This window comes from Hemibagrus wyckioides, linkage group LG13, assembly GCF_019097595.1.
Source record: "Hemibagrus wyckioides isolate EC202008001 linkage group LG13, SWU_Hwy_1.0, whole genome shotgun sequence".
NCBI lineage: Eukaryota > Metazoa > Chordata > Actinopteri > Siluriformes > Bagridae > Hemibagrus > Hemibagrus wyckioides.
This window is the reverse complement of record NC_080722.1, coordinates 26,861,130-26,880,002: the sequence shown is the minus strand read 5'-3', so window position 1 is coordinate 26,880,002 and position 18,873 is coordinate 26,861,130. Positions and strand designations below refer to the sequence as shown.

The 18,873-nt window shown below is 41.2% G+C and overlaps 1 protein-coding gene across 8 annotated transcripts in view; it reads left to right on the top strand.

Annotated features, from left to right (window-relative positions):
- Nucleotides 1–15,803: 15,803 nt before the first annotated feature.
- The window catches only part of exoc6 (exocyst complex component 6), a 46,803-nt gene continuing 43,733 nt past the window's right edge, over nucleotides 15,804–18,873 (top strand). For 3 of the 8 annotated variants that reach the window (XM_058405676.1, XM_058405674.1, XM_058405672.1), the window contains exon 1: nucleotides 15,804–15,958. In XM_058405676.1, the coding sequence (XP_058261659.1) occupies nucleotides 15,813–15,958 (146 nt within the window). In that variant the 5' untranslated portion in view covers nucleotides 15,804–15,812. Of the gene's footprint in view, nucleotides 15,959–16,999; nucleotides 17,160–17,280; nucleotides 17,447–18,873 lie in introns of those variants that run through there. The other 5 variants (XM_058405679.1, XM_058405681.1, XM_058405678.1 and 2 more) reach the window with 3 other exon arrangements.

Here is an 18,873-nt window from a genome sequence, read left to right as displayed (position 1 = left end):
TAGAGCCTGTCTATAGTTAGACAGACTGTCTTTATATGCAATTCTAAAAACTTCTAATTTGGTTTTTCTCCACTTTGACTCGAGGTCACGGGTTGCTCTCTTGAGGGCGTGAGTATGACTATTGTACCATGGTGCAGGTGTTTTATCTCAGACCTTTTTTAGTCGGATGGGGGCAACAGTGTCTAGTGTGCTGGTAAAAATATTGCCTATGCTGTTGGTTACTTCATCTAGTGCATCTACATTTAGGGGTCTAGTAAGAAGTTGAGACAGATCTGGCAGATTGTTTGTAAATCTGTCTTTAGTGGGCGGAGTTATATTTCTACCAAGTTTATAACGTGGAGAGACGTGTCTAATATGTTCTACAGGTAGAGTGTACACTAAGAGGTGATGGTCTGTGATGTCATCGCTTTGAGGTAGAACGGTTATATCGGAAACATCGGCCCATGTGACATAACTAAGTCTAGAGTATGATTAAAACGATGAGTTGGTCTATTAATGTGTTGTTTAACCCCAAAGGAATTTAGTAAATCTATAAATGCGAGTCCTAACGCATCGTTAGCATCGTCTACATGAATATTAAAGTCTCCTACAATTAACACTTTGTCAAAACTGATCAAAAGATCTGAGAGTAAATGTGAAAACTCATGAAGAAAAACACCGTAGGGCCCCGGGGGTCTGTACACGGTGGCCAGAGCAAGAGATAGTAGGGATTTTTTGTGTATGTCAGTGAGTGCAACATTAAGGACAAGCACTTCAAATGAATTAAACCTGGGTCCTGTTTTCTGAGTAACGGTAAAAGAATTATTATAGATGGTTGCAACACCACCACCACGACCTGTCTGATGGGGCTCATGCTTATATGAACATCCTGACGGAGTAGACTCAATGTATTCATTTGGTCTAAGCCAGGTTTCAGTAAGACAGAGTGCGTCGAAACTATAATCTGAGATCATTTCATTAATAAGTGTGTGTGTTATACCGGCGTGGCTCTCCGCTGTCGCAGTTGGGCCTGCTTCACCTGAAGGTCACGGATCTGCTTCTCCATGGCCTCCAGCTCCACATCCACCGAGTGCAGCTCGAAGGAATCCTCACCTGCACTCAAAGGCAAACCCACAACCGACATAATGTTAAAATGAAGTAGAATAACAGAGATAATTGGTGAAAAATGTAAAATCTAAACAGAATCGAGATAGCCGGGCTAATGAGTTAGTGTGCTAATAGCCGGGCTAACGGGTTAGCATGCTAGTGGGCTAACCAGCTGTAAGCGGGTGTTCAGGAAAACAAATAAAACTCGTGATTTAAAAAGCATTTGGGAATGAGAATGTTATGTGACACTATCAGCTAAGATGTTATAAAAAGTTATGATCTAGAATAGAAATCTAGAAAACTTAGCGAAATTGTAGGTCAGCTTGACGGAGCTCAGAAAACACGTCTGCACTCTCACTGCATCAGCTTGTATAACACACACACACTGCACTATAACACACACACTGCACTATAACACTGCACTATAACACAAACACACACTGCACTATAACACACACACTGCATTATAACACACACACGGCACTATAACACACACACTGCACTATAACACACACACACTGCACAATAACACACACACACTGCACTATAACACACGCACACTGCACTATAACACACACACTGCACTATAACACACACACTGCATTATAACACACACACGGCACTATAACACACACACTGCACTATAACACACACACTGCACAATAACACACGCACACTGCACTATAACACAAACACACTGCAGTATAACACACACACTGCACTATAACACACACTGCATATTAACACAAACACTGCACTATAACACACACACACACTGCACTATAACACAAACACACTGCACTATAACACAAACACTGCACTATAACACAAACACACTGCACTATAACACACACACTGCACTATAACACACACACACTGCACTATAACACACACACTGCACTATAACACACACACTGCACTATAACAAGCACACACTGCACTATAACACACACACTGCACTATAACACAAACACTGCATATTAACACACACACACTGCACTATAGCACACACACTGCACTGTAACACACACACTGCACTGTAACACACACTACACTGCACTGTAACACACACACTGCACTATAACAAGCACACACTGCACTATAACACACACACTGCACTGTAACACACACACTGCACTATAACAAGCACACACTGCACTATAACACACACACTGCACTATAACACACACACTGCATATTAACACACACACTGCACTATAACACACACACTGCATATTAACACACACACTGCACTATAACACACACACTGCATATTAACACACACACTGCACTATAACACAAACACTGCATATTAACACACACACACTGCACTATAACACACACACACACTGCACTATAACACACACACTGCACTATAACAAGCACACACTGCACTATAACACACACTGCACTATAACACAAACACTGCATATTAACACACACACTGCACTATAACACACACACTGCACTATAACACACACACACACTGCACTATAACACACACACTGCACTATAACACACACACTGCACTGTAACACACACACTGCACTATAACACACACACACTGCACTGTAACACACACACTGCACTATAACACACACACACTGCACTATAACACACACACTGCACTGTAACACACACACTGCACTATAACACACACACACTGCACTATAACACACACACACACTGCACTATAACACACACACTGCACTATAACACACACACTGCACTGTAACACACACACTGCACTGTAACACACACTGCACTGTAACACACACACTACACTGCACTGTAACACACAAACTGCACTATAACACACACACTGCACTATAACACACACACACTGCACTATAACACACACACTGCACTATAACACACACACACACACACACACACACACTGCACTATAACACACACACACTGCACTATAACACACACACACACTGCACTATAACACACACACTGCACTATAACACACACACTGCACTGTAACACACACACTGCACTATAACACACACACACTGCACTATAACACACACACACACTGCACTATAACACACACACTGCACTATAACACACACACACACTGCACTATAACACACTGCACTGTAACACACACACTGCACTGTAACACACACACTGCACTATAACACACACACACTGCACTATAACACACACACACACACTGCACTATAACACACACACTGCACTATAACACACACACACACACACTGCACTATAACACACACACTGCACTATAACACACACTGCACTATAACACACACACACTGCACTATAACAAGCACACACTGCACTATAACACACACACACTGCACTATAACACACACACACTGCACTATAACACACACACACTGCACTATAACAAGCACACACTGCACTATAACACACACACACACACACTGCACTATAACACACACACACACTGCACTATAACACACACACTACACTACAACATACACACACACACACTGCACTATAACACACACACACACTGCACTATAACACACACACACACTGCACTATAACACACACACACTGCACTATAACAAACACACACACTGCACTATAACAAGCACACACTGCACTATAACACAAACACTGCCTATTAACACACACACACACTGCACTATAACACACACACACTGCACTATAACACACACACACTGCACTATAACACACACACTGCACTATAACACACACACACTGCACTATAACACACACACACACTGCACTATAACAAGCACACACTGCACTATAACACAAACACTGCATATTAACACACACACACACTGCACTATAACACACACACACTGCACTATAACACACACACTGCACTATAACACACACACTGCACTGTAACACACACACTGCACTATAACACACACACTGCACTGTAATACACACACACACTGCACTGTAACACACACACACACTGCACTACAACATACACACACACACACTACTATAACACACACACTGCACTTTAACATACACACTGCACTGTAACACACACACTGCACTGTAACACACACACTGCACTATAACACACACACACTGCACTTTAACATACACACTGCACTGTAACACACACACTGCACTATAACACACACACACACTGCACTATAACACACACTGCACTATAACACACACACACACTGCACTATAACACACACACTGCACTATAACACACACACTGCACTGTAACACACACACTGCACTATAACACACACACACTGCACTATAACACACACTGCACTATAACACAAACACTGCACTGTAACACACACTGCACTATAACACACACTGCACTATAACACACACACTGCACTGTAACACACACTGCACTATAACACACACACTGCACTATAACACACACACTGCACTGTAACACACACTGCACTATAACACAAACACTGCACTGTAACACACACTGCACTATAACACACACACTGCACTATAACACACACTGCACTGTAACACACTGCACTATAACACACACTGCACTATAACACACACACTGCACTGTAACACACACTGCACTATAACACACACACTGCACTATAACACACACACTACACTGTAACACACACACTGCACTGTAACACACACTGCACTATAACACACACACTGCACTATAACACACACACTACACTGTAACACACACACTGCACTGTAACACACACTGCACTATAACACACACACTGCACTATAACACAAACACTGCACTGTAACACACTGCACTATAACACACACACACACACTGCACTGTCACACACACACTGCACTGTAACACAAACACTGCACTGTAACACACACTGCACTATAACACACACACACACTGCACTATAACACACACACACTGCACTGTAACACACACTGCACTATAACACACACACTGCACTGTAACACACACTGCACTATAACACACACACTGCACTATAACACACACTGCACTATAACACACACACTGCACTATAACACACACACTGCACTATAACACACACACACTGCACTGTAACACACACTGCACTATAACACACACACTGCACTGTAACACACACTGCACTATAACACACACACTGCACTATAACACACACTGCACTATAACACACACTGCACTATAACACACACACTGCACTATAACACACACACTGCACTATAACACACACACACTGCACTATAACACACACACACTGCACTGTAACACACACTGCACTATAACACACACACTGCACTATAACACACACTGCACTATAACACACACACTGCACTATAACACACACACTGCACTATAACACACACACTGCACTGTAACACACACACTGCACTGTAACACACACTGCACTATAACACACACACTGCACTATAACACACACACTGCACTATAACACACACTGCACTATAACACACACACTGCACTGTAACACACACTGCACTATAACACACACACTGCACTATAACACACACACTGCACTGTAACACACACACTGCACTGTAACACACACTGCACTATAACACACACACTGCACTATAACACACACACTGCACTGTAACACACACACTGCACTATAACACACACACTGCACTGTAACACACACACTGCACTATAACACACACACTGCACTATAACACACACACTGCACTATAACACACACACTGCACTATAACACACACACACTGCACTATAACACACACACTGCACTATAACACACACACACTGCACTATAACACACACACTGCACTATAACACACACACTGCACTATAACACACACACTGCACTGTAACACACACACACTGCACTATAACACACACACTGCACTGTAACACACACACTGCACTGTAACACACTGCACTATAACACACACACACACTGCACTGTCACACACACACTGCACTGTAACACACACACTGCACTGTAACACACACTGCACTATAACACACACACACACTGCACTGTAACACACACTGCACTATAACACACACACTGCACTGTAACACACACTGCACTGTAACACACACACTGCACTATAACACACACACTGCACTGTAACACACACACTGCACTGTAACACACACTGCACTATAACACACACACTGCACTATAACACACACACTGCACTATAACACACACACACACTGCACTATAACACACACACACTGCACTGTAACACACACTGCACTATAACACACACACTGCACTGTAACACACACTGCACTATAACACACACACTGCACTGTAACACACACTGCACTATAACACACACACTGCACTATAACACAAACTGCACTATAACACACACACTGCACTATAACACACACTGCACTGTAACACACACACTGCACTGTAACACACACACTGCACTGTAACACACACTGCACTATAACACACACACTGCACTATAACACACACACTGCACTATAACACACACACACACTGCACTATAACACACACACACTGCACTGTAACACACACTGCACTATAACACACACACTGCACTGTAACACACACTGCACTATAACACACACACTGCACTGTAATACACACTGCACTATAACACACACACTGCACTGTAACACACACTGCACTATAACACACACACTGCACTATAACACACACTGCACTATAACACACACTGCACTATAACACACACACTGCACTATAACACACACACTGCACTATAACACACACACACTGCACTATAACACACACACACTGCACTGTAACACACACTGCACTATAACACACACACTGCACTATAACACACACTGCACTATAACACACACACTGCACTATAACACACACACTGCACTATAACACACACACTGCACTGTAACACACACACTGCACTGTAACACACACTGCACTATAACACACACACTGCACTATAACACACACACTGCACTATAACACACACTGCACTATAACACACACACTGCACTGTAACACACACTGCACTATAACACACACACTGCACTATAACACACACACTGCACTGTAACACACACACTGCACTGTAACACACACTGCACTATAACACACACACTGCACTATAACACACACACTGCACTGTAACACACACACTGCACTATAACACACACACTGCACTGTAACACACACACTGCACTATAACACACACACTGCACTATAACACACACACTGCACTATAACACACACACTGCACTATAACACACACACACTGCACTATAACACACACACTGCACTATAACACACACACACTGCACTATAACACACACACTGCACTATAACACACACACTGCACTATAACACACACACTGCACTGTAACACACACACACTGCACTATAACACACACACTGCACTGTAACACACACACTGCACTGTAACACACACTGCACTGTAACACACACACTGCACTATAACACACACACTGCACTATAACACACACACTGCACTATAACACACACACTGCACTATAACACACACACACTGCACTATAACACACACACTGCACTGTAACACACACACTGCACTATAACACACACACTGCACTATAACACACACACACTGCACTATAACACACACACTGCACTGTAACACACACACTGCACTATAACACACACACTGCACTGTAACACACACACTGCACTGTAACACACACTGCACTATAACACACACACTGCACTGTAACACACACACACTGCACTATAACACACACACTGCACTATAACACACACTGCACTGTAACACACACACTGCACTATAACACACACACTGCACTGTAACACACACACTGCACTGTAACACACACTGCACTATAACACACACACTGCACTATAACACACACACTGCACTATAACACACACACACACTGCACTATAACACACACACACTGCACTGTAACACACACTGCACTATAACACACACACTGCACTGTAACACACACTGCACTATAACACACACACTGCACTGTAACACACACTGCACTATAACACACACACTGCACTGTAACACACACTGCACTGTAACACACACACTGCACTATAACACACACACTGCACTATAACACACACACTGCACTATAACACACACACTGCACTATAACACACACACACTGCACTATAACACACACACTGCACTGTAACACACACACTGCACTATAACACACACACTGCACTATAACACACACACACTGCACTATAACACACACACACTGCACTATAACACACACACTGCACTGTAACACACACACTGCACTATAACACACACACTGCACTGTAACACACACACTGCACTGTAACACACACTGCACTATAACACACACACACTGCACTATAACACACACACTGCACTGTAACACACACACACTGCACTATAACACACACACTGCACTATAACACACACTGCACTGTAACACACACACTGCACTATAACACACACACTGCACTGTAACACACACACTGCACTGTAACACACACTGCACTATAACACACACACTGCACTATAACACACACACTGCACTATAACACACACACACACTGCACTATAACACACACACACTGCACTGTAACACACACTGCACTATAACACACACACTGCACTGTAACACACACTGCACTATAACACACACACTGCACTGTAACACACACTGCACTATAACACACACACTGCACTGTAACACACACTGCACTATAACACACACACTGCACTATAACACACACTGCACTATAACACACACTGCACTATAACACACACACTGCACTATAACACACACACTGCACTATAACACACACACACTGCACTATAACACACACACACTGCACTGTAACACACACTGCACTATAACACACACACTGCACTATAACACACACTGCACTATAACACACACACTGCACTATAACACACACACTGCACTATAACACACACACTGCACTGTAACACACACACTGCACTGTAACACACACTGCACTATAACACACACACTGCACTATAACACACACACTGCACTATAACACACACTGCACTATAACACACACACTGCACTGTAACACACACTGCACTATAACACACACACTGCACTATAACACACACACTGCACTGTAACACACACACTGCACTGTAACACACACTGCACTATAACACACACACTGCACTATAACACACACACTGCACTGTAACACACACACTGCACTATAACACACACACTGCACTGTAACACACACACTGCACTATAACACACACACTGCACTATAACACACACACTGCACTATAACACACACACACTGCACTATAACACACACACTGCACTATAACACACACACACTGCACTATAACACACACACTGCACTGTAACACACACACTGCACTGTAACACACACTGCACTGTAACACACACACTGCACTATAACACACACACTGCACTATAACACACACACTGCACTATAACACACACACTGCACTATAACACACACACACTGCACTATAACACACACACTGCACTGTAACACACACACTGCACTGTAACACACACACTGCACTATAACACACACACACTGCACTATAACACACACACACTGCACTATAACACACACACTGCACTGTAACACACACACTGCACTGTAACACACACTGCACTATAACACACACACTGCACTATAACACACACACTGCACTGTAACACACACACACTGCACTATAACACACACACTGCACTGTAACACACACACTGCACTGTAACACACACTGCACTGTAACACACACACTGCACTATAACACACACACTGCACTATAACACACACACTGCACTATAACACACACACACACTGCACTATAACACACACACTGCACTGTAACACACACTGCACTCCACCCCCCACATCCTCCAGCTCAGACGAATCTGTGTGAATCAGAAAGGTTACTCAGATGCATGACTTAATTCAGACAAACTTTCAGGCAATACCTGTAAATTTGTGAAATAAGAAATTAGCGGTTGCCATTTGTGAAAGAACATATCAGTGGAACCTCTCAGTGTGTATTTAATCTTCTCTAACTTAAGAAAAAATAATAAATCTTTAATCCACTGAGAGATAGAGGGACACTTAATGGACTTCCAGTGTAGGAGTATGGTACGTCTGGCCAATAAAGATGAGAAAGCGATAACATCTTTATGTGCAGAACTCAACAGGACTGAATCTTCTGGAATGCCAAATATGGCAATTAATGGACATGGTTTTAACTGCACCCCAAGTATAGTGGACATGATATTGAAAAAACCTGTCCAAAAGTCCTGCAAGTTTGGGCACAAAAATAACATATGACTTAGATTACAGGGAGAGGCATGGCACCTGTCACATCTATCTTCAACATCAGGATAAATTTCAGGCAGCCTAGATTTGGAATAATGGACTCTGTGCAAAACCTTAAACTGAATAAGACTGAGGTGGGCACAGGAAGTGCTGGAGCATATCCTGTCTGTGGCTTTCTCCCAGCATTCCTCACTCCACTGCAATCCCAGTTCATTTTCCCAAGCAGTCCTGGTTTTAGTAATTTTACCATTATTAAGCGATAAGATAAAATTATATATTCTTGAAATCACACCTCGCTGATATGGATTAAATGTGAGCAGGCTTTCCCAGGGCTGCTTTGGGGGTATAGAAGGAAAATAAAATAAAAACAAAATGAAAAGAAATGATATGCAGGCAGCTCATACTCCAAGGAGAGACTAGCAAAACTTTTAAAGACTCCATCTTCATACAAATTATAACAATGCGTGATGCCTTTGTTGTACCATGATGAAAATGCTGAATCTAGAAGTGACGGGGGAAACAAATGTTTTTATGCAGTGGACCCATTGCTGACGCAGTTCCAAATTTAAAATGACGTCTAAACTGATACCAAAACTTAAGTGTATTAAGTACCACTGGATTATCAGTATATTGAGTGGGTTTGATTGGAAAGGAAGTGCAAAATAGAGCTAATATAGAGGATGATTTACAAGACAGTAATTCTAATTTGCACCATGGAGATTCAGATGAGTTTATCCAAAAATGTAATTTTTGAATGTGTGCAGCCCAGAAATATATTTGAAAATTAGGCAGAGCAAGTCCACCACTAAGTCTACATCTCTGTAATAAGGTCTTACGGATTCTAGGAGGTTTCCCACCCCAAAGAAAAGAGCTTATGATTTTATCCAATGAATCAAAAAAGTATTTAGGTAGAACTAAAGGAAGTGATTGAAAAAAATAAAGAAATTTAGGAAGAATGGTCATTTTAACTGCATTGATTTTCCCAGTTAAAAAGGGGGTAAATTGCTCCAACTATGAATATCAGATTTTACATCAGAAATAAGAGGGGAAAAGTTGGCATGAGAAAGATCAGACAGAGAACGAGTAACTGTAATTCCAAGATATTTAAAGCCTGAACAATTAAGTTTGAAGGGCAAGTTTAGATGCTGAAGTCGCAAAGCACTATTATTGACTGGGTGATATTCACTCTTATGCAAATTTAGTTTATATCCTGAGAAAGAACCAAAATCATTCAAAATAGTTAAAATAACAGGAAGAGAGGCTGCAGGATCAGTCACATATAACAAGTCATCAGCATATAGGGATAATTTGTGCTCCACCCCACTGCGAATAATACCTTTAAAAGCAACAGAAGATCTAACCATAATGGATAATGGTTTAATAGCAAGGGCAAAAAGCAGTGGTGACAAAGGGCACCCCTGTCGGGTTCCACGTCCTAGAGTGAAGTAATCAGAGCTAATATTATTTGTGTGAACACTAGCTTGTGGAGATTTGTAAAGGAGGCGAATCCAGGAGATAAATTTATTACCAAACCCAAATTTCTTTAATACTGCAAACAAGTATTCCCACTCAACCCTATCAAAAGCTTTCTCAGCATCCAGCGAAATTACAACCTCAGGGCATACAGATGTTTGTTTGGAGTAAATTATATTAAAAAGTGTACGAGTATTAAAGAACAAATGCCGTCCTTTTATAAAACCAGTCTGCTCCACAGATATAACATGTGGTAATACATCCTCTACACGGGATGCAATTATTTTAGCCAGCACTTTCACATTGGCATTCAGCAAAGATAAAGGCCTATATGATCCACACTGAATGGGATCCTTGCCCTTTTTAAGAAGAAGGGCAATTGTGGCTTGGTTAAAAGTAGGTGGTAATGAGCCCCAGTCTAAGGATTCATTAAACACACCAAGAAGCAACGGTGCCAATTTAGCAATAAACTTTTTATAAAACTCAATTGGAAAACCATCTGGGCCTGGAGCTTTATTAGACTACATTGCCTTAACTGAGACTATAATTTCTTCAAGAGATAATGGAGAGTCCAAGTCCATCACAGATACTGTATCAATAACAGGAATATCAATACTTCGAAGGAAATCATTCAACTTTATATCATCTGTAAGGCATTCAGACTTATAGAGGGAGGAATAATATGATTTAAAAACTGCATTAATCTCTATGGGAACAGTAGTAATAATATTTGAATCATTTTTCATTTGTGGTATTATGCGTGAATCAGCCTGTCGTTTTAGTTGATGTGCTAATAATCTACTTGATTTATCACCATATTCATAATACGTTCCCCGAGTTTGTAAATCAATGCGCTGCTTGTACAACTGCGGAGAAGGATTGATGCATACATATGATCGAGTTTGCTATTAGCTGATGAAAGTTCATTGAGCCTAGTCCTGCGACTTTGATGTAGGAAAGCAGAATATGAAATTATTTGCCCTATAAGATAAACTTTGAGAGTTTCCCATAATAACAAGTAAGAAGTGGAATCAAGATGGTTAAACAACAAAAATTCGTCAATAGCTTTAGAAATGAATAGACAAAAATCTTTGTCCGCTAGAAGAAGTGAGTTAAACCGCCAAGAAGATGGCGTTTGTTTAGGAGTTGAAAATTGGATATTCAGTGATAAGGGAACATGGTCAGAAATTACAATACTTAAATAATCTGAAGAGACAACAGAGGGATTAAGATGACTGTCAATAAAAAAATAATCGATTCTAGAATATGAATGGTGCACTTGAGAAGAAAATGAGAATTTTTTTGCCTCAGGATTGTGGAATCTCCATGGGTCTACAAGGCCATTCTGGGACATGAAATCAAAGAATGTTTTAGACATGGCAGACTGGGACACAGGGCGGGAGCTAGAGCGATCCAAAACTGAATCAGAAACACAGTTTAAGTCTCCCCCAAAAATTAACAAGTGGGTGTACAAGCATTACTAAGTAATTTATTCGCAAAACCAGGATCATCGAAATTTGGAGTGTATACATTTACTAGCAAAACCTTGGTCTGGATTAGTGTCCCTGCAACAGTAAGATATCTGCCATACCTGTCAGCAGTTATATGGGTGGGTGAAAACTGTATCTTTTTGTTTATTCATATGGGCACACATTTTATAATTAAAATTAGAATGAAAAATTTGACCTACCCAGGGACGGAGAAGTCTATGGTGATCTTTAACTTGAATATGTGTTTCTTGTAAAAACACTATATCAGCATGTAAACATTTCAGTAAACGTAGTCAGTAAAACTCTAGATCTTTTAATAGGATTACCCATACCTCTGATGTTCCAGCTAAGAAAACGGACAGGTGTACCACTCCCAGCCAAACTTGGGCCTACACAGGAATTAGCCATTTATCCAGAAAGATGTAGAGTGACAAAGAATTGCAAATAGCCAGAAGGATACCCCCCCCACACACACACACATCCCCCCTCAAAAAAAAACCCTCACACAAAAACAAACAAACAAACAAACAAACAAACAAACAAACATACATACATACATACATACATACATACATACATACATACATACATAAATAAAACAAAACAAACACAAATCTAGAGTCTCCATTCCTAACAGTAACCCTAGGAGACTTCTTCTCATCCCCAGCTTACAAGAACGTATCGATAAATGATTAAGGTCTTAGAAGACCTTAAGGAGGGGAAAAAAAAACAAACAAACCCTAGAGGTAAATATTTCTAGGGACACCCCACATACATTAACCAAACATATAAAATAAACTATGCATATTTATCATAAATTAAATCTTTGTTTCCCAAGACGACCTAGGAGCAGATGTGCAATATATCAAGGTAAAAATACTAACTTTACTAAATTAGAAGCTGGCATAGCCAGAAGCAGCATTAGAGAATATAAACAGATCACACATTTTGATTCAATAAGGAAAAAAAAACTATTGAACAATAAGCCACAATTAAACGTGAAGTATATGGAGAACTATTCAAAACACTACTGTTGCACTTCACACAGTTAGCTTTAACGTAGTCTTTGGCTTCATCCGCAGAAAGAAAATCTTTCCCTACACCATTGTAGGTGACCCGCAGTCGTGCTGGGTAAAACAGACTATAGCGCACGCCCTCAATGTCACGGAGTTGTCGCCGGACATTAAAGGAATTAAAGGAAGCCTGGGCTTTTGCTATTTTTGCCGTGTGGTCGGGAAAGACCGAAATGCTCAGTTCCTTAAATTTAATTTGCTTTAACTCTCTGGCACACCGTAAAACATCAAGACATTCACTGTAGTAGTGAAATCTGACCACAACAGCTCATGGTCGTTCACCAGGCTTTGGTACAGGCTGCAGAGTGCGGTGAGATCTGTCCAAAATCGGCCCCTTCTCCAAGCTGAGTGCCTCCTTAAGCAGCGCGCCAATGCTAGAGGTAGTGCAGCTGTTGGGGCCCTCAGGAATACCAATTATCCTAATATTATTATGCTGTGATCTGGCGTCCAAATCTTCACATTTATTGTCCAGTTTAACCAAATCTGCAGTAAGACGTTGTATCATAATTTGCATGGATGTAATGTCATCAGTACAGTCAGAGAGCGAGCGATCCATCTCACCTACGGAACCCTTTAGCGCAGACAGCCCGGCATCGATGGCGGCCTTATCATTTGCCAGTTGTGTCTTCACAGCCTGTAATTCAGATTTTATTGTCGAGAGGTCATCCCCCAATGCAGCACGTAGCTCCGCCTTAAAAATTTCGGCAATTTCTCAAGCTTCAATGCACCAGTGTCAATTACAGAAACTGTCTGGAGAACAGAGGGGTCAGCGTGCGGCGGTGAATCACGTAAAGGTGAGGCCATGACCTGTGGATTAGGCCTCAGTTGTGTCTGAGTTGTACTGCGGGTTTTGGTGTTCTTATAATAATAAGAATAATAATATAAAACATAATAACCACCTCCTTTTTTAAGTGGACAAAAGCAAACTTTAAAGCAAACATGAATATTTTTATGGAATAATAATTTTTGGTATATAATCTTTTATGACTTGAGAAGAAAATTGTGTGCAAGAATAAGACCTTTTTCTCATGAAATCTATTGGATTTTAAGAAATATAGATGTGTAAGACATACACAAATACACATCCATTATGAGGTACACTTTGTACCTTATTTGTTCTGTAGTATCTGAATTAAAATTCTTGATATTTAATTATAAATATATGAAACATTGTGTTCAGGGTGTTACTGCCACCTCACACAGTCATTTCAGTATAAAGTCAGAGTTAATTACGATGTGAGGAAATGTTTAACAAACACAGCAATGATGGTAGCTATGTAGGATTCAAAGTACTGAGGATCACGAGGGCAGGTTTTTGCAGGGGTTGTGTTTTTTTGCTGACTCTGGTTTCTGTGCTATCCTGTCTGAAACTTCACACACTCCCCATGCTGAAAGAGATCATGGAGAGCAGCAGAAGAGCAAGGGCACCAACACCGAATTCCCCACAAGAGGATGTTCGAGAGGAAAAAGTCTACTACAATGTGTTTGCAGAGCTTGAGTCAGTAGACTTGCCTTTGGGTACGACCTTAAGGTAACTAGCTATATCATAAGTTTATTATTTGCATATGACCTTTGCGTTATATTCTGCTTCGCGAGCGATTTCTGTTTCTGTTTCCATCCGATTTCACACCAGGTAGATGGTGCACAGTTGGGTTGTTCAGAAAACACTAAAAGAATGAAAGGGAGTAGAGTGATCATTGCTCATTCTGTGGAAAAGGCATTCCTCTAATGGGAACTACAGGTTACTACTATGCTATAAGTTGCTGCTTCAGCCTGACTTCAGGCTAATCTGTTCAGCTTGACTTGTGTGTTTAGGGTTGAGAAAAGTATTTCTGAATTAACTACACAATTATGAGTAATGGTTATGTGTTTTATGTCATGTGATGTTCTTGTAGTTGTTTCTGGAACTTATTATGTATGTTATTAATATATAGGCCATGGCTAATACATGTCAGAAACAACAACAACAATAATAATAAACATTTAAGTACAGTGTATATTACAGTCAGTTATTGTTATTAGTAAAGTAGTATGGAAGTAGTAGTATGGAAACTTGTGGTTTAAAAAAATAATCAACAAACAATACAAACAAACAAAAAAACAATAACAATGGATTTAAATGTTGTTATTATTATGATTATTATTATGATTATTATTATTATTATTATTATTATTATTATTATTCTAGGTGTTCTTATAGTTACTAGTACTAACAAGAACAATACTTAAATTATTAAGGAGAACAAACTGAGATGAAAAAAGTGTTTAATAAAAACACTGCTGTTTCATATATTTTAATAAAATCAATCTACTGGTTTTTTTTACTCATAAAAGTACCTGCCCTATATAAAGACTCTGTAGTACAATGTCCATTACCACATGAAGCAATAATTCTACATTACACCACACCGCCAGTGCTCGCTGTGTCCCTAATACCTCCGACTTGAATACGCAGTGCACTACGCAGGGTAAAGAAACCATTATCTCGTGTCCTACGTAGTGCGCTTACATAGGGAGAGTCGAGTTGTTTGAGATTCGTTCTATGCCCCACGGCTCCCCCTGGCGGCGCACGCTGGTCTTTGCGCTTTCAGCTCGCATTGTCATCAACTGTCGCTGTGATGAAGACAGAGCAACATGGCGGAGAGTGAAACCCTGGAGTGTATCACCGAGCATGAGCGCATACTGCAGGAAATCGAGAGCACGGACACGGCCTGCATCGGACCGACGCTTCGGTAGGAGGTTTCATTTCATTCTTGTGCTTCCCCGGCTTGTCTTGTACAGTTCTTTGCTCCGTCCTCTCTGCTGAAAGGAAGATGGAGTTGGGCCTTTGTTTGCTAAAGCTAAGCAGCTACGTAGCTAACGTCACTGTGGCTGTGCTGCTCGATTGAGCTGAAGTCCACATGGACACAGTAATGGACAACTGGTTCATGTCGGCAGGATTGGTTTACTCTGTCCTGCTGCCGGTTGTTCTTTCATGTCAGAGAGGAAGTGATATGCGGAGAGGGGAAGAGAGAAATAGGTGAGGCCGAGACTCAGCATCTCACACACACACACACACACACACACACACACACACTCACACTGCCGCTGAACTGACAGCTCCTGTCACATCACCACACTAGACTTAATCTCCTGAAAATAATCAAAAGGATGGAACACGAGGAACCTGTGTGTCAGGTTTGTGCAAGGTATTGCTGTAGTCTACACACACACACACACACACACACACACACACACCAGTCTGATTGATTGCTAGTTATTTACGTAAACCGGTGTGATTTTAATAAGCCAGGCTGCCACTCCTCAAACACTGCCTCATAGTGACTCTGTGACTCTGTACGGGATTAATCATGTTCAGTCAATGCTTTATCCTGGTGTTAGGGTCATGATGGACCTGGAGTCTGTCCTGGGAAGGAATACAAGGCATCTCACACACACACACACACACACACACACACACACTCATCCATACCTGCAGCAATTACACGTCCACCTACTGACATGTTATTGGGAGGCAGTAAGAAATCGGAGAACCCTGAAGAAACCTGTGGAGAGGATAGAAAAATGAGAGAGAGAGAGATAGCAAGAGAGAGAGAGAGCGAGAGCGCCTGTGCAAATGACACAACAGAAAATGACCCTATAGGACATTATAAAGATGTTATAAAGACGATAATAACAAGAAATGTAGTCAGTGCTGAATTCATTAGGTGAACTTATGTTCTTTAAATGAAGTTGTGATGATGTGAAGTTTAAAATTCAGCACTGTGGTTGTATTTTGAGCAGAAACCTGTTAAAACCTGTTCAACTAGTCATCTTGTCTGATAGACTAATACTTTTCATCACTAGTCAATTCCAAAAAAATGAGATTTTTCAATCAGCTCCTTTAGAGTAACAGAGAGAGAGAGAGAGACAGAAAGAGAGAGAGAGAGAGACAGTGCACCGAATTCTTGATTCTGATTGGTCTGAAGATGTCTGTAAAGCCTCGTTCACACTACAGGATTTTAAGCCGGATTTGCAAATTAACGAGCTGGCTGACAGATCGGTCTGTGATCGTGGGAAAATCAGCGGGTGATCAGCGCTCGGCAATCTTTGTGTGATCTACTCAACGATGCATCAAAGAGGCTCACTGACGCGTCGCAGACAAAATCCAGATATCTGGCATGTTAAATATCTGGGACGGTCGGCCGACTGTCCGGCCGATCACGTGGTGTCAATTGTAGCTGCGACCTCCAGCCAATGAGAGAGCAAGTCAACAGAGTTGAGGTCACCGGAAGAAAAGCAGCAGCAGCAACATGGCTTCAAAAATAGTGTGAACACAACATTTATTTTAATAAATTAACATTTATTTAGAGCGAGACTCCTGCCGACGTCCATTTTCAAAACAAACCTCTACCGAAAGTCTCGCGTCATTTCCGGATCCACCTGTCGCGTGTGTGTTCGTGACAA